The sequence below is a fragment of the Narcine bancroftii genome, chromosome 12 (assembly GCF_036971445.1).
Source record: "Narcine bancroftii isolate sNarBan1 chromosome 12, sNarBan1.hap1, whole genome shotgun sequence".
NCBI lineage: Eukaryota > Metazoa > Chordata > Chondrichthyes > Torpediniformes > Narcinidae > Narcine > Narcine bancroftii.
The window spans coordinates 20588045-20603896 of NC_091480.1; the positions used below are offsets into that span (position 1 = coordinate 20588045).

The window sequence follows — 15852 nt, forward strand, 5'->3', positions numbered from 1 at the left end:
AAGATCGTGTTATATGGCGAGCTCTCCACTGGCCACCGTGATAGAGGTGCAGCAAAGAAGAGGTACAAGGACTGCCTAAAGAAATCTCTTGGTGCCTGCCACATTGACCACCGCCAGTGGGCTGATATCACCTCAAACCGTACATCTTGGCGCCTCACAGTTCGGCGGGCAGCAACCTCCTTTGAAAAAGACCGCAGAGCCCACCTCACTGACAAAAGACAAAGGAGGAAAAACCCAACACCCAACCCCAACCAACCAATTTTCCCCTGCAACCGCTGCAACCGTGTCTGCCTGTCCCGCATCGGACTTGTCAGCCACAAACGAGCCTGCAGCTGACGTGGACATTTACCCCCTCCATAAATCTTCGTCCGCGAAGCCAAGCCAAAGAAAAGGAATATGGACAAAAGATTTATTAAACCCAATTAAATTTAAATTGGAAATCACCTGGTCAGGGTTTTCCTTTTATTTAGGGTTCAAGAGTTTACAATTTTAAAATGATTAGATGTACTTTTGCCACAAATATACACACAAAACGTTTATACAGAGTGAAAGACGATCCTATTTACATGTGAATTAAAACAGAGTTAAAGTGGTCATATCAGATATATTTTTTGCTGACAACTGGTTTCCATTTACATGCAAGCACTAAAGAATCATCAATGCAGATCATTGCACTGACATCAAACAATTCAATAACTCTTATGTAACACTTTATAATTAAACTTGAGTGCAATCATGGATTTTAAAAACTACAAAAACAGAACACATCAATTAAGGACAGATTTCTGAAACTAAAATAGCAAATCTTGATTTGAAAAATTAACTTACTTGAACAATGAGAAGCAAACCTAATTTGTATCACGCTCATTTACCATAAACACACATTGCTCTTTCTTACCCTTCCCATTCAGACTTCATAGCAGAGCACGTTCAGAGCTTATATACTTTTTGCTTTAGAAAGACTGAAAGCTCCAAGTTCACTAGTAGTTAAATTTAACTACGAAAATTCCAATTTCATTATTCAGTTTTCTTCTCTTTTTGCTTCAGCAACTTGTTAATTTCCCGCTTGGCCATTCCTATGTATTTTGTGATTAGTCGATGCCGATTCAAACCAGGCAGCAATAGTATGAAACTCACTGAAAAAAAATCAAAAAATTGCTTAATCCGGTCGAATGAGAATCTTCACATTTAACTTTATTTTAATTTAGATACACTACAGAAACAGGCCCTTCCAGCCCACAACCACACTGCCAAAATACACCATTATGGTGAATTAACCTGCTAGTCCTATTCACCTTTGCAACATAGGATAAAATTGGAGCACCTGAGGGAAACTTAAGCAGACAATGGGAGAATGTACAAGTCCAGAGTGCGGCGGATTCAAATCCAGGTCACAGGCGCTGAAATACTGTCGCACTAACCTCTACATTAACCATGCTAACATTAGAGTGTTGGAGGAGGTTAAGCAAGAGGCAAATCTTACCATGTTAAGTAATAAATCCTAAACATTTAAAAAATTCATAAAAAAAGAAAACCAGTCCCAAAACTGATAGATTCACAAATGCATTACCTTTCCCCTCACAAATTCAGTCTTACAAATCTATGTGGCTAAATTGACAATGGCCTCAACAAATGAAGCCCCAACTAAGGTGGGAGGGAAATAGAATGGCAAACATCAAGCGACAGCAGTACAAAAAAGAATGTTAAAGTCAGGATCGTGATACCTGACAAAATGAAATGAACTTCAAGGGTAACAAAGGACCCCCCTATGCAACCTGCATCAAATAGGACAAATGAGAAATTTACCTCAGATGTCAGATTAATTTCTTTTCATTCATTGGATATTGGAGGACATTGTAGGGAAATAGCATAGGAATAAAAGGATCTTATTCTGGCTGTCTACGTTACCTGTAGTGACCTGGTGAGGTCTCGCTTGAAGTAGAAGTCAAGTCAACTTTATTTATCGTTCAAACCATGCTCTCATGGTAGGACAAGATAGCATTTCTCCAGGATCATGGAGCATATTTACAAGATATAAGTTAGGAAAGTAGTTAACACATTAAAATATTAAGGTATTACGACATATATACCATGTCCATGGCGTACTTTGTACATCTGTACTGGGGAGTCCAAGAACCTGATGACTTTTGTGAGATAAATGGGGTGGGAGGGGGGGGGGGGGGGGGGTGGAGAAAGCTATTTCCCACTCTGGACTTAAGGGCCCAAGTGCTTAGGTACCTCCTGCCAGATGGCAGAAAGGAGAACAGTTTACATGTGGCATGTGTGGAGTCTTTCACAATGTTTATTGCTTTCCGCCTGCCTCGAGTGTAATAGATATCCTTCATGCTAGGAAGAGGTTCCCCAATGGTCTTTTCTGCTGACTTCACTATCCTCTGCATGGTCTTGCGGTCCGAAGTGGTACAGCTTCCAAACCAGGAATTGATACAGATGCATACGAAGGTCTCAATACATTCTCTGTAGAATGTAGTGAGAATGGAGAGTGGGAGACGGACTTTCTTCAGCCTTTGCAGGAAATAGTCACCTGGCTATGGAGCTGGTGTTAAGGGACCAGGTGAAGTTCTTTGCCAGGTGTACACTGAGGAACTTGATAAAGGGTACAGTTTTGGGCTCCTTATTAAAGAAAGGATGCACATGCATCAAAGTTGGGAATGAAGGGATTAACATGTGAGGAATATTTGACAATTCATGGACTGCACCCCTTAAGAGTTCAGAGAAATGAAGGGGGAACCTCAGAAACATTTCAAATATTGAAAGGCCTGGACAGAGTAGATATGGCAAAGTTGTTTCCAATGTTACGGGCATCATGGACAAGGGGCCCCAACTTCAGGACTGAAGCCTGTCTACTTAAAACAGAGATGCAGAGAAATTTCTTTAGCCAGAGAGAAGTGAACCATTGCAATTTGCTAACATAGGTAGCTGTGGAAGCCAAGTTGTTGGGTGTATTTAAGGCAGAGGTTTATAGATATCTGAGTGGGAGAGTGGATAAGCTCATGATTGAATGGCAGAGTTGAATCGATGGGCCAAAAGGCCTACTTCTGCTTCTATACCTTGGGGATTTAGCCCATTGTCTATTCCAACTCTCAGATTAATCCAACAATTTAATTCCCCAATGACTTTCCTGCTACCTATTCTGTCACACATCCTCCAACTCTCCAACCATTCAGCTACACTGGGGTGACTTTATAGTGACCAATCAACCAATCAAACAGTGGTTATTTTGAGATGTGAAAGGAAACACTACCCAGCAGAAAGTGCAAACTCCTTTCGGAACTTTGTGAAAGCTCCTCTCCCCTCTGTTCTCACCTTCAGCCATTAATGTATCACATTTATGACAGACAACATTTTATAAAGGGGCCTTGAGTTGGCTCCAAGATACTGATTCACATTTGAATAATGGAAGTCTCTTAGGCAGCAACCAGAATCATATGTTATGCTCAATTCTGGCATGAAACATCACATTCAACTTCAGAGCAACTGTTTTGGACAGGAAAAAGTGGAAAGGTACATCAGTTTCCTTCATATGTCAATTAACTTTATCTCATTCCAGAAAGATTTGGAGTATAAACCATTAGATAACTTACCAATCAAGTAGGTGAGGAAAAGATTATGAACCTGTTGTCCGATCCAAGCCACCACTGAGAGAGCGATAACCACAGTCATGAAATACTGAAGTGAAGAGAATTAATTGCATTATACCAATGATGCCACTGGTGTATTGCTACAAAACAATCTTGGAATTTTGTTTCCAGATGTTGGAAGAAAATTGCTCTGAGCAACTGCAGAGACTGGAATTATAGCGTATCAATTCAAGTTTTAATTAAATCCTGCTACATGCCTGGATGAAGGTACTGAATAACAGATAAATGCCTCCTACCAAGGCAACTAGGAAGCAATTTAAAAGTGAACACCTATTAAAGAAGTATGTCAAGTTATTTTCAATAGTTAACACAACACATTTTGCCCAGTTTCAATTCTAGTCTAACAATTCCATACATCTAGAAGGAAAAATGTTTTGCATGTGTATAATAATTATCAACATTTAAAGATCTCACATACGACAATGATCAGATCAGCCATGATCTTATTGAATGGTGGAGCAGGCTCGAAGGGCCGGATGGCCTACTCCTGCTCCTATTTCTTATGGATGATGTAATATAAAACAACTATTTTCCTTTAAAGGAAAATAATCACATACACCTTAAACTATAAAAATAAGAGTTTTCAAACTAATTTCTTAAAAACAAAAGTTTTTAATAAGATGCCTGGTGTACCATTTTTGGTTTCTCTTCTTTGAGAGCAAAAAGACGCCGCCACCAGCCCACAATCCTACGTTGGGTTTTAACCAAGTTGCTGCAAATTTCATGGAATCGCTGCTGCTGCTCTGTGGTCCTGTCAATCACAAAATCATGTTAATCAAGACAACGCAAATATTGATGTGTTCATTTCCATATTTAACACGCTGAAAAGCAAAAACAAAATTCCAGATGTCGGTCTTATGACATACTTCAAATAACATTCAAGAGCAATTTGTAATTGTACAATGATAAATATTTTATAAAGATTATTAATGTCAACTCTTCATGTCAATTATGAAGTTCAATGACAAAATTGTGAACGTAAACATACCTTAATACTAGGTAAGAGAATTGATAACAATTTAGATAAACTTATATTTTGGTTAAACTTTTAAACAAACTTCTCACCATTTATTGGAACCAAACATTCTAAAAGCAATGGTTGGAACAAGGTAATCGGCCAAACAGGTCATCATAATAGCACATGAGACACCAGTAAGCACTGAAGGATCCAGCCAGTAAATTAGTCTAGAGAAATAAAAAACAATGGGGTGAGAGAAAAAAGAAATTAGTCAAACAGTAGCTTATTTTAAATTAAAACTAGCAGAATTCAGTGTAGAATTTAAAAATGTACTTTTAAGATTCCATAAAAACACAAAATTATTAATGGCAATTCTCAACTTCCTTCATATGAAAAAGGAAGCAGCCTCGTCTTTTGTTTAGTAAACTATGTACCCATATAACTTCTTCCTGTAAATGGAAACTCTTAATGAAGCTAATTCTCAGAAATTGTTAGTCCAAGCAGGATTTGGACCCATGCTATAATTATCACAAGCTCTTCAAATTCTGATTATATAGCTCCTTTTCAAAAACCATCAACACATTACAACTCGAGAGCAATGTGGTCATAAGTTTCATGATATGCTACACGAACAGAAGGATCAATGTAAAAACTGGATATTTATAACAGGTTTTTGCTGCTTTGCCACTTTTCAGTTGTTCAATTGCCTTATATGTCCATTCCCAGGTGAGGACCTCATCCAGCTCTAGCCTTAAGGGCTGTTGAAGGAACACCTATGGCTCCTAGAACGCTTCCACCAGCGTTGTCTCCGCTCCATCCTCAACATTCATTGGAGCGACTTCATCGAATCCACACTGCTGAAGATCCAACTGCGCTGGGTAGGTCACGTCTCCAGAATGGAGGACCATCGCCTTCCCAAGATCGTGTTCTATGGCGAGCTCTCCACTGGCCACTGAGACAGAGGTGCACCAAAGAAGAGGTACAAGGACTGCCTAAAGAAATCTCTTGGTGCCTGCCCCATTGACCCCCGCCAGTGGGCTGATCTCGCCTCCAACTGTGCATCTTTGCGCCTCACAGTTCGGAGGGCAGCAACCTCCTTTGAAGAAGACCGCAGAGCCCACCTCACTGACAAAAGACAAAGGAGGAAAAACCCAACACCCAACCCCAACCAACCAATTTTCTCTTGCAACCACTGCAACCGTGTCTGCCTGTCCCGCATCGGACTTGTCAGCCACAAACGAGCCTGGAGCTGACGTGGACATTACCCCTCCTGAAATCTTTGTCCGCGAAGCCAAGCCAAAGAGAAAGAAAAGATAACAGGTTTTTACATTGTATATTTTTGGGAATAGATCTGGTCTAAATATGGCAACATATTCCACCCTGACTCTTCATTCCAACCATTCACTAACACTATTCAGTATTGTTTATTACACTGATTGGCAATGCATGAACAGTTAACACAGTAAAGCCAGAAGATGAACTGTGTTTATGATGCACGGCAACTGAAGATACCAACACATTTAGAGCGCATCATTGTTACCACCAAATTGTATGAAGTGTTAACCTGGAGGACAAAATGGCAGGGGGATGACAGATCTACAGAGAGATACTACTACTGTATTTTACCAATATTAGGACAAATGGCAAAGTTAGTGAGCGCTTCCTGTTTTCATCAGTGAGACAGCTTCAATACGATAGATCCTGGCAAAAAAAAAACTCAAGCATCTCTAAACACAATCTGAAGGACTCAGTGGGCCAAGAAGAGGCAGAAAAAGAATGGTCAGCAATGCTGGCCAGAATCTTTCATTACGACCAATGAAGGGTTCTAGCCTGCAATGTTGACCTTTTTCTTCTTGACCTACATTCCAGCAGCAAACTGTGTTTAGCTTCAGATTCCAGTATATGCTGTCTCCTCATGTGCCCACTTTTAAGTTCCTCACTGCCCACAAACCTTAAACATTTAACATAACCAAATGTAAAGTTTCTGTACACTTTCCCCAGCACTACCTCAACAGAGCATCAGAATTTCAAATAGCATTGAGCAAAGTAAGCATTGTTAAAAATAACCAAGATAAATAGCATCACCCAAACAAAGACTGTATCTGCAAAACCTCACAATACTAATTCAAGATCAACAGCTCATGAGGCACTGATGGGGTTACTAAAACAAAGCACGAGCATTCAGATGATAGATTTCTTTTCAGGGTCATTTGGCAAGAAAAAAAGAATGCAAAAGATGAGCCACACTTTTTAAAAAAAGGAGATAAAGATGTTACAGCAGAAGTCAATCTCTCAGTTTATGTGGTCTTTGTCAAACTGTAACAGGAATACAGGGCATTTAAGAGCCAAAATGTGCATACTTACCTTGTTCGTCAGCGTCCCGAGGCCATCTTGACTCCTGTGTACACGTGCAAGAGTTAAGCACCTTAACGATATTGAATTTGCACCCATAACTCTCACGCATGCGCCAACCGAACTCCAACATGGAAACCGCACATGCACACAGGAATCAACATGGCCATGACTAGCCCATGGAACCCAAGATGCTGACTAACAAGGGAAGTACAAGGTAGATGATTAAAGTTTTGATTAAAAAGCTTACTTTAAGACTTATTTACTCCACACGCATGGGGAAAATTCTGACTTGTGTTCATTTTGGTCCCAATTAAGTCTTAAGACAGGGAGTACCTGTATTTTAAATTGGCCGATTATTCCTTATAGCTTAAAAATACAAAACAGTAAATATGTTTTAATATTCATATAATTTGGTTTGATTATAACAAGGGTCTCAAAGTGCAGAGTGTATTAATTATATTACAAATGTGAACATCCATGTTCACAAATATTGACTTTACCAATAATCAGAGATCTTAACTTCAAGCCTGAAACCTCACCAATTCTTGATGCGAGGCTGTGTCTTCAAAAAGTTAGGGTTCAGGTTCAATTTTTATTTTGTCTGATTCTTCTTCTGGCTCTCCATCCCACAAGATGATGATGATGGTTCCTTTCAGTCATTCTGTGAGATTGGATATGTGCGTCCTCGAATGGCTTTACAGGCCGATCCTTGACAGGCCCTGCTTGCCACATACTTGATAGGCGAGGCCTGCATGGGGAATAAGCTCCGTGGTAGCACTTCCTCTACCTTTCTCTTGCCTCTGAGCTCATTTTCAGTAGCATCCACACCTTTTCTACGGGTACCCCCTCCACCGTGAGCCAGGTCTCCCATATTGATGCGGCAACGTCAGCTTTCTTGAGACTCTTGTGCCGAACATCCTTGTACCGTAGTCATTGGCCTCGTTTTTGAGTACCACTGGACAGTTGGCCGTAGATGTCCTTGGGCAGTCTTCCATCAGGCTTTCTGATAACATGTCCTGCCCAGCGCAGACGGGCTGACGTCACCAGATTTGAAACTGCTGGCATTCTGGCTCGAGAAAGGATTTTGACATTGGAGACCTTGTCTCACCAGGTGTTCTTCAGAGAACATAGGTGATGCTGCAGTTGGTCAAGCAGAAGTAAGTGACTCTGATATGGGCACCACGCCTCACATCCATTTAGCAAAAGACACAGGAAAGCCAGAAGAGTGGGCCATATGCCCCTTCAAACCTACTCCACCATTCAAGATCCACAAATGACTTTCTACTTTAGCACCACCCTTATATAACCATTCACGGAGCGGAAACAGGCCACGTCGGCCTTTCGAGCCCGCACCGGTTCAATAGAACAATTCCACAAGCTCAAACCTCCCGCTCTCTGCCAATAACCCTCCAACCACCCACCCCCCTCTCCTCCATATATATTTCTCAATTCCTTGTAACATTCAGAAACAATCTTAATTTTCAATGAACACAACTACAAACTCAACAGTGCTCCAGGAGAGAGAATTTCAAAGGCTTACTCAACAAGAAATTTCTCCTATGCATCAAGGGCACTTATACTGGCCAATATACACATACAACTTTGAGAAGTGGGATGAGACCCACATTGTCGCAGGGAGGTCAGCACTGAACTTTCCATGATCAGCACTTTTCTTGTCCCTTTTAAACATAAACATTATCCAATCTCTCATTACTCAGAGCATATTATATACAGAGTGTCTGACCTTTTTAAAAAAATTATATTTCACAGCCACTTACTCAGCTTCATCATATCCCTTTGAAGTCTCTTCGCATCCTTCATACAAAATTCCTCAAAAGTTTAGCTTCATCATCAAAATTAGGAAAATTGCCACTATTCACTTCAGCCAAATTGTTAAGTATATTAGAAATGGCTCCTTCCTGCAAGTCACTAGCTACAGACTGCCAACTTGAAATGCATGTTTAATCACATTTATTCATTTCTGTTTGATAAGCATTTCTCCATCCTTGCTGATAGATCATCACCAATTTCATACTCCAAATTCATGACCAACTTCCTATGCATCAAAAGCCTTGTGAAAATCCAAATATACAATATTCACCAAGTACCTCCACCCCTACTATTCTACATCAAATCGACAGAGTAATTAAACATGACATTATTTCATGCTTGCTAACACTATACAATCCTGTTATTCTTCTTCAAGGTGATCTGCCATTGTATCCTTCAAATAGATTTCAGCATTTCTCCTGGAACTGACATTCAGCTAACAGGTCAGTGTTTTCTTGCTACCTTCTTATAAAGCAGGACCACCTTTACAATTAACATGAAAAACAGCATAGTTAATATAGAATTGTAAAAGGTGATGACCAGATTTTGCCAAAGTTTTCAAAACCCTAAAAAAATTATCAGGTGTATTCCTATTTTTTCACAAATATATACTTCAATTCTTCATTCTCACAGAACCCCGAATGATAAATATGTCATGTTTTGTATGTCTTCTTCTGTTAGTCCAGATACAAAGTAACTGTTTAATTATTCTGCTATTTATTTATTCCCCATTGTAAATTCTCCTGTCTCCAAAGGGTCAACATTTACCCTCAATGATTTTTGATCTTGCAGTATTTTTATGTTGCCAGTCCACCTGGCCCAGCAAATTGTGGTTCTTTGTAGAATTTAAATTCCTCCAAATTCTCCAGCCATTTGGCAGCTTCAAGTCTCTTCCTTTAATTTAATACTATCTTGAATTCTTCATTACCATGGGTGAATCATATTTACTTAATTTTTGTACCTTAACATATTTCTTCTTAAACTTGTTACTTCTTTAAATGCTAACCACTGCTTGGCCATCAGCATAGCTTTTAATGCAATTTCTCAATTATCCGCAGTCAATCTCCCCTCATATTCCCATAGTTTCCCTAGTTTTGCATCGAACTACACTATTTTCAATGTATTTTTTTTTGCAATGAAAGTAGCTATATATTATTACTCTTGCCCCAAGGTTCCTTGCAAAATTAATTACATTTTTTGCTCATTGTACAAAAGAACCAAAATAGCACCAACATATTGAACTAGATAAAACATCTCTTACATTCATGAATTCGTCTTAGAAATTAAAATAAGTTTGCCAAGGTTAAAATCCTATGGGACAATGAGGTCATACAAGTTTACTTCTATTTGTGCATTAATACATTTACTGCTATGAGCATTCAGATACCCCACCATAAATCTTTTGCAATATAACTACCCCATACAAATGCAACTGAAACTACAAGTGATAAGACAACAAAGATAATTACAAGTTTATGCAGTTCTCATCTTAATTAGGAGAGATCATCTGTATATTGTCAGTGAGAAAAAATTTAATCACACAGTGTGTTACGAGACACAGGTCTCATTTCCCTTAGCAGAGGTAATCATCACTAAGGGATACATGGTGAAATTACAGAAGAATTGAAGAAACATTTTCCATTCAGGCAGGAGTCTGTAACTCAATGACTGAAAGGATGGTGAGGCAGAAATCCTTAGATAGGCATGCAAACTGCTGTAATTGATAAGGTGACTGACAGAAAGATTTTCCCACAAAGTTCTAATTAGACTCAAGAAATGATAGGCAAGTGATCCTCCTTGTATGCCATTAATGCATATGGATTCTTTAATACTTACAAAAACACCACTGACACAGCAAGCATCATTACACCAGGAAACCAGGATTTCTCCCAGCGCAGGATACGATCCGCAGCAAGCATCACTTCTCCCCAACCCTCCAAATGCTCTTCCAGCTGAGCAGTTTCTGCAGCCTGTGAAATGGTTAAAAATGTAAATAACCTCACTATTAGTAATAAAAGATAAATAAGCATCAGTGAAAGAAAGATTTAGTTATATACTTAGCTAAAATTAAAACTGAACTATAATATCCAAAAATACTTGTTCCTCCTCTCAAAATATGTGGTAAAGTGGAAAACATGAGGAAACAATTATTGATTATATAGTAGAAATATGGCCAATTTGCACAGGCTATGACCTTGAGCTAGCTTTTATGTCCATTAGATACCGACCAAAAACAATACAGCCCCTTTAGTTCAGAAAGTTAGACCGACCTACATGAATTAATCTAACCCTTCCCTTCCTCACAGCCTATAACCCTCCATTTATCTTACACCCATGTGCCTACCTCAAAGTATTTTAATGACATTTAAAACATAATGTCCTCATTGTATTAGTCTCCACCATCACCTCCAGCAGTGTGTTCCATATTGTGTGGGAAAAATTAGAGGCGATTGGAGGAAAGTTTAAAGTTCAGGAAGTCATCACTGTTGCCCACTGAGAGGTCTGTCACCTGACCAGCCTCATTACCCAGTACTAGATGCAGTATGGCCTCTCCTCTAGTTGGCTAGACTTCATATGGTATTAGGAATTCTTGGACACATCTGACAAATTCTGCCCCATTAAAACCCTTTTACACCTTTCCAAAATCTGCTACTTATCTGCTCCTCAGTAGCCAGTAGCTTCTGGAAGATCTACAGAACACTCTTAACGAAGCAATTGCTCCACCTTTCTGATATCCACCCACAATGACTCAGTGGATCATTCCTCGATGGCATCTTCCTTTTCTGCAGCATGCTATCCCTGATTAGCAATGCCACTCACTGAACTCCCCTCCTTTACCTCCCTCACCATCTCGCTTTAAACTTCTAAACTCCAGAATATCAAAACAAATGAATCTATCAAGTTTCTGCAATGGGATCGTCATAATTCCACGTACTGATCCATTCTTCAAATTCATTGGCCTGTTCTTGATACTTGCCCCATTAAAGCAAGCAAATTTCAACCCACCCAACTAACTGCATTTGTGCCTTGTCCACTGTCTATCCTTCCTCAGTCATTCTGCACATTGCACCTCCCTTTCCACCAATTGCTCCATCATCTTATCACACACACCTGTACCCACCCCCCTGCATCAACGACTGGACATCCAACTTAACAGCCTGGGTTGCAAATGAAGCCAGTTCTTTTCACGCTCTGCTCTCAACACAGTCAGATTACATGAGCTTTAATTCTTTGTCTTCAATAATAAATTCATGTATTTGCAAGGGAATGGGGAGAATGTCTTTACATAACAGCACAAAATCTTGTTGCTCAGCTGGAGCCCAATTTTACACTTCTAGTATGACGCCAAAACATAAAGAAAAGGAGTGCTTAAAAAGTGGCATGGAGTGGCCAGTATCAGAGCTTGAACAGTAATTGGGACATTAAAATTCGAACACAAGAGGAGCAAGAAAATTTTGACAGCATTAACTATTAAAAGGACCCTTTACTGATTATTGCTTCTGCAAATCAACTGAACCTATAGGAAGATAATTTTTTCAGAATGGTAATGATGAATAATTATTTTAATTAATCCAGTCCTTTTTTTTAATACAAGTCATGCACATAATAATAATCAAAATACTTTAAACATGATCCACTGAAAATGTATTGATGATCTAGAGAAAAATGTATCTACATACTACATTAGCCACAATAATAGGATACAAAAATCAGAAGCTATAATGTTGGCCACCATATTTCTACCCATTTACAATAGACCTTACACTAAGTTTTGCATGATCCCTGATGATCATGTCTGAGTGCGCAAGTTGTTTATCAGATCATATCCCCTTTGATGAAAATAAGTTTCAAAATATCAGAGTGTACTCATAACAGACTTTGACCAATCCAATTAAAATGCAATGCATCCATAAAACATACAGTGCTATTAAATGTTGAAAATGATTTATCAAGCAACTGAAACAATGAAAGCCAGACATTGTGAATAAAAAAACTCAACAATTCGACTGATTGGTCCAAAAATGTTGCTATAAAAGGTTTATCAATATTCAAGATTTGTATAAATGCAACCTTGTTGCTTTTATATTCCAGTATAAAATTCTGTTTTACATGGATGCCATTCTTTAATAATCTAAGTCCACTCTTTCACTGTTGGAAGTTTTTACCTTTTGAAATGTTGAGTCTGTAAAAATAATTGCATCATTTCAATTTAACATTTGAGCTTAGTTCTAATAGCATTTCTACTTCAATCAGATTATGGTTAAAGCCACTACAAGCTGGAACACATGATAAGCTGACATTCCAGTGAAGCAAAGACCAAATTCTGTTTCAGATGTGCAGTTTTTAAATCAGATAAGCAGTCAAACCATATTTATTCAAGTCAATACAAAAATCTATTGCATCACTGAAATACAAGCAGATTTCCTAAACCTTGCCCAATGTGTCTGCTTCAACAAGGAACTATTTTTTTGTTCATACAGTAATTTCAACTCAAGCCTCAGGCCATCTACAGCAGTGGTTTTCAACCACCTTTCCACTCACGTACCACTTTAAGTAATCCCTATGCCATAGGTGTTCTGTGATTCGTAAGGGTTTGCTTAAGGTGGTATGTGGGTGGAAAGACAAAGTTTGAAAGCCACTATTTGAATCATACCTAATTGACTTGTTATGTGCAGTTTCACAACGCCAAAGGAAATGGGCTGATGACAATTTTTCTCAAACAAAATAGTTCAGTAACAATTGGGTCTAGCACAGCAATTCTGAACCTTCCCTTCCCACTTACATCCAACCATAAGCAATCCTTTACTCATCACAAAGCACCAGTGGCATCGGGATTACTTAAAGTGGTATGGGAGTGGAAAAAGGTTGAGAACCACTCATCTACAAGAATACAGTACTAATAAATTTCAATATCAAACTCAAGGGCCACGAAAGAATAGTTGACAAAATTAGCGTATGTGTAAGGAAAGCTAAGTAACTGCATTACAGGGAACAGAAAAAGTGGATACATTTAACAGGTGAACTGTTAAGAAGTGTAAAATTGGGCTCCAGCTGAGCAACAAGATTTTGTGCTGTTATGTAAAGACATTCTCCCCATTCCCTTGCAAACACATGAATTTATCATTGAAGACAAAGAATTAAAGCTCATGTAATCTGACTGTGTTGAGAGCAGAGCGTGAAAAGAACTGGCTTCATTTGCAACCCAGGCTGTTCAGTTGGATGTCCAGTCGTTGATGCAGGGGGGTGGGTACAGGTGTGCGTGATAAGATGATGGAGCAATTGGTGGAAAGGGAGATGCAATGTGCAGAATGACTGAGGAAGGATAGCCAGTGTGAGTCGGTAGAGGATTTTTTTTTATTGGTTTGGAGGGATTCACTTGATAATGGATCCAGCACTGACCTCCATCCCCAGCAGTCTCTTCTCACTGCCCCCTTCAAGCAGAAGGTACAGAAGTCTGAAATCCAACACTTCTGGGTTCAAACACAGATTTATTTTTTTTCTCCCAGCAGTTAAGTTCTTAATCATGAGCTATTCCAGGGCCACCAACACATTTATCTGCACAAATGAAACCCTGATTTCTCTTGCACCTTGGCTTTACTGAAATGTTTACCACGGTATTTTCCCACTGGTCTATTTTTGCTTGGATGCTGCAAGTACGAAATTCAATGCACCTGCACACACTTGCTTCAGCTGGATATTTTCGCTTCTCCCACGTTGACCCAGTGTCACCCTCAATCCCCACCACCAATACACGACAAGAAAGGCTGCTGTCGCTCCCACCGGTGACGCACGACCGGCAACGTGGTTCCCCGGTCTGGATCTGAGCCAGTTCAGCCGCCGTCCTCGACCACAACCGGGAGGTTGGAGGGAACCCGGGCCCGGGGACCAGCAACGAGGCGCCTGCGCGGACTCCCGGGAGGGGACCCAAGGCCGCGAGCGCCGGTCGCGTGACCGCCGGCTCCTAACGGATGGCCAAAGGATCCACACCGAACGGTCGTAAAGAGCGCCCACTCACCAACAAGTTGGCGCTTTGATTATCGCCCTCTCCGCTCGCCATGGCTCTATCCCAACGACCTGCTCCTGCCGCAGTCCTCGAGCAGCCGCCCGCTCCGAGCAGCCCCACAAATCTCACTGCGGCTGCGAAGACCCCTCAGCTCCTGATTGGCTAACCCATTTCGTTCGCAGCTCGACCGAGCCCCGCTGATTGGCTCGGATCTGGAGCTCCCGCCTCCGGATTGGCTTGAGCCTTGCGCCGTCTCACGCCTTCGGATTGGCGGAGCTGGCCCCCCCACCGACTCAGGGCGTTTTTCATTGGCTGATCCCTCTTCTTTTGGAGACTGTCGCGTTGTGGTCTGGCGCTGAGGGAAGGGCGTGGAGCCGAGTTGCGGGATGTTCGGACGCGGCTCTCCCCTGGTTTCAGGTCATCGGACGCGGGCCGACGGAGAATTGCTGCAGGAATAGGGAGAAAGCACAAATATGAAGGGGAAATAAGCCCAGAGCGGAGTCCAGCACACAATGCAACATCTTCACCCCCAAGCTCAGTCCAGTTGAGAAAAAATAAAATTTATTATGGTCTCAAGTATTTCACAAAGGGAAAGCACGTCCATAAAAGAAAACCACAAAATTCGAGACGAGTGGGGTGTTTGGAAATTAAATTTAAACCATCTCCCAGTCTTGCAACTTGCTACGAACAATGCAGCACTCCCATTCTCCATCTGTACCCCTCTTGACCACCTTGCAATTGGAATTTATTTTTGCTTTTGGTTGATCAAGGATGCCCAACTTGACATGCTGCACTGGATGAATGCAGGCCAAAAAGAAAATGTCATCAATGTTTCCAGTGGAGTCTTGAAATCCCCTCTGGTGCGTTAAGGTTCTTTGGCTTGGCTTCGCGGACGAAGATTTATGGAGGGGGTAAATGTCCACGTCAGCTGCAGGCTCGTTGGTGGCTGACAAGTCTGATGCGGGACAGGCAGACACGGTGCATCAGATTGGCTTGTAATCCAAATATTATTTATCTTTAGATCAGCATAATTGAAAAAGATAAAC

The 15852-nt window shown here is 40.5% G+C and overlaps 1 protein-coding gene across 1 annotated transcript; it reads right to left on the minus strand.

Annotated features, from left to right (window-relative positions):
* Positions 1–422: 422 nt before the first annotated feature.
* Positions 423–14963, minus strand: arl6ip1 (ARL6 interacting reticulophagy regulator 1). The gene is made up of 6 exons (XM_069905197.1): positions 14819–14963; positions 10639–10772; positions 4725–4844; positions 4293–4410; positions 3603–3687; positions 423–1136 (listed from the first exon to the last, which is right to left on the minus strand). The coding sequence occupies exons 1-6, from the start codon at positions 14858–14860 to the stop codon at positions 1018–1020; spliced, it is 618 nt and encodes a 205-aa protein (XP_069761298.1). The 5' UTR covers positions 14861–14963; the 3' UTR covers positions 423–1017.
* Positions 14964–15852: the final 889 nt, after the last annotated feature.